General features: G+C 40.9%; 1 protein-coding gene across 1 annotated transcript; it reads left to right on the top strand.

Annotated features, from left to right (window-relative positions):
* Positions 1-303: 303 nt before the first annotated feature.
* Positions 304-2003, top strand: LOC145124924 (hyccin). The gene has a single exon (XM_079060406.1). The coding sequence runs from the start codon at positions 423-425 to the stop codon at positions 1782-1784; it is 1362 nt and encodes a 453-aa protein (XP_078916532.1). The 5' UTR covers positions 304-422; the 3' UTR covers positions 1785-2003.
* The last annotated feature ends 206 nt before the right edge of the window (positions 2004-2209 follow it).

Raw genomic sequence — 2209 nt, 5'->3', positions numbered from 1 at the left:
AAACGAACTTGCAACATTTTTCTAATTCATATGATTAATAATTTTTTTTTATCATGCCTACGGTTATATATTAATTACTTATAATTATAAAGTTTAGATAATGGCATGATGTACATTAGTATAATTTGATATCTTTAATAATTAATATTTAATATAAAGATAATTTATATATCAATAAAAATATTATTTTGGCAAATAAATAAACTTGTTAAGAGGATACATATAAATTTGTTACATAAATTAACCTTTTAAAATAAATATTTTGTTTTAAGATAAAGATAATATTAAACTTTTCAGATAAACTAGTAAACTACTATGCAACATAAGAAAGATCGCTTCCTAGGGGACACGAAACCCTTTGTTCGTGACCCTCATCTTCGCCCTCGCCGGCCACCGGGGAACTATCACAGCTACTTTCAAAGATGGATTTCCGCCACCACATCCCCGGCGGATCTCCTTCCTCCTCTTCCACCACTTCTTCCTCCTCCCAAAACCCCAGCCACCGGAACGGTAACCAGCACCACCAGAACCACAACGGCAGCACCGCCATAACCACCACCAACGACAACAGCACCAACAACAACAACAACAACGATCCAATGCACTCATGGTGGGAATCCATCTCCAAAGCCCGATCTCGCATCCACCTCTTATCCACACTTTTACCCGTACCCGAGCCTGACTCTGAAGATCCAAACCCGATCTCATCTCTCGCCGATTCCGATGCCCCCGCACGCTCTCTCCTCTCTTCTCTCACTGCATACACCGCCGTATCTTCTTCGCTCACATCCTCTCCTGACTCCGGCTCCGGCGAGGATTCCCTTTGTAATTGGCTGTACGATACCTTCCTCTCTTCCGATCCAGACCTCCGCCTTGTCGTCCTCGCCTTCATCCCTCTCATCGCCGGTCTTTACCTTTCTCGCATTCACTCTCTCTCCTCCTTAACTCCGTCGCTTGCCGGATTTGAAGCCGTACTTCTCGCTTTATACTCATCGGAGACCAAATCTCGCGCCGGGAAACCAATAATGATTTCGATCCCCGATCTCTCTCAGCCGTCGCTTTACCATTCTCCTAGGGTTAGCAACAGCAAAAAGAAACCGAATTCGGCTAAAGTGAACCCTAATTCTGGATCGCAGCCTTCGCGGCCTACAGTCGGAATCCTATCTCCTCCTCTAGAGCCCCAAACCGCTATAAAGTCAACGAAACGTGCTACCATTGTTGGAGTTGCACTCGATTGTTACTACAAGCAGATCTCTCAAATGCCTAGCTGGTCGAAGCTCGATTTCTGCAAGTTCGCTGCTGATTGGGCTGGACAGGATTGCGCTTGCAAGTCCGAATTCGACCAATCCTCTGAAATTACAAACTTTACCGATGGTATCGTTGAAGATGGAATCGACATTGAAGGGAATGTTGTTGAAGAGATGAAGAATTTGGAGATTCAGGATGGGGATTCAGACAAAGTCGTTGCTAGAGGGACAAGAATTCTTCTTCCATGGGAGCTTCTACAACCAATTCTAAGGATCTTGGGCCACTGTTTACTCGGTCCATTGAATTCAAACGACGTGAAAGATACAGCATCTACAGCAGTTCGATGTTTGTATGCTAGAGCTTCACATGATTTAGTTCCTCAAGCGATTTTGGCTACTCGAAGCTTAATCCAACTGGATAAGAGAGCTCGCGAAGCTGCTGCCATGGCTGCCGCATCAACTGCTAATACACCAGGTTCTAATGCTAATACACCCAGTAAAGCCAAGAAACCCGAAATTCTCTTAGTATCAAAATGAAAGCAGAGTATGTTTCTTCTATCTCAATATCGGGAAAAAAAAATCCATTTTGTTATCTTGATAATATAGTGTTTGATCTTGTTGTAGGGGTAGGGCTCTACAATGTGTAATTGGTAATTACTATATCTATAATCTGTCAACTTAAACTTGTAGATGCAAGAACTCAATTGTGTAATTTAATTTTTTGTTTGTTATGAGATTGCATTCGGTTTTATTTAATTCTTTCAAGTTGGAAGGTGTTTGCTCTTATGAATGTATTTATTTTAGTTTAGTATAGACTTAGATATGACAATGCTTTGCTTTGTGATCACAATATTTGTTGATAAAGATCCATGGTCCACATTTGTAATTTTATGCCCCATAAAATAAAATTTTATTTTAAATAGTGCATCCAACTTATATTTCATGTTCAAAAATACGAAACT

Source organism: Lactuca virosa, chromosome 7, assembly GCF_052849685.1.
Source record: "Lactuca virosa cultivar CGN04683 chromosome 7, Lactuca_virosa_CGN04683_v6, whole genome shotgun sequence".
Taxonomy (NCBI): domain Eukaryota; kingdom Viridiplantae; phylum Streptophyta; class Magnoliopsida; order Asterales; family Asteraceae; genus Lactuca; species Lactuca virosa.
Note: the sequence above shows the minus strand (reverse complement) of the source record. Positions and strands in the feature narration are given on the sequence as shown.

Excerpts from the sequence above, each read along its gene's own strand:
- LOC145124924 (XM_079060406.1), top strand. The coding sequence starts at position 423 with ATGGATTTCCGCCACCACATCCCCGGCGGATCTCCTTCCTCCTCTTCC.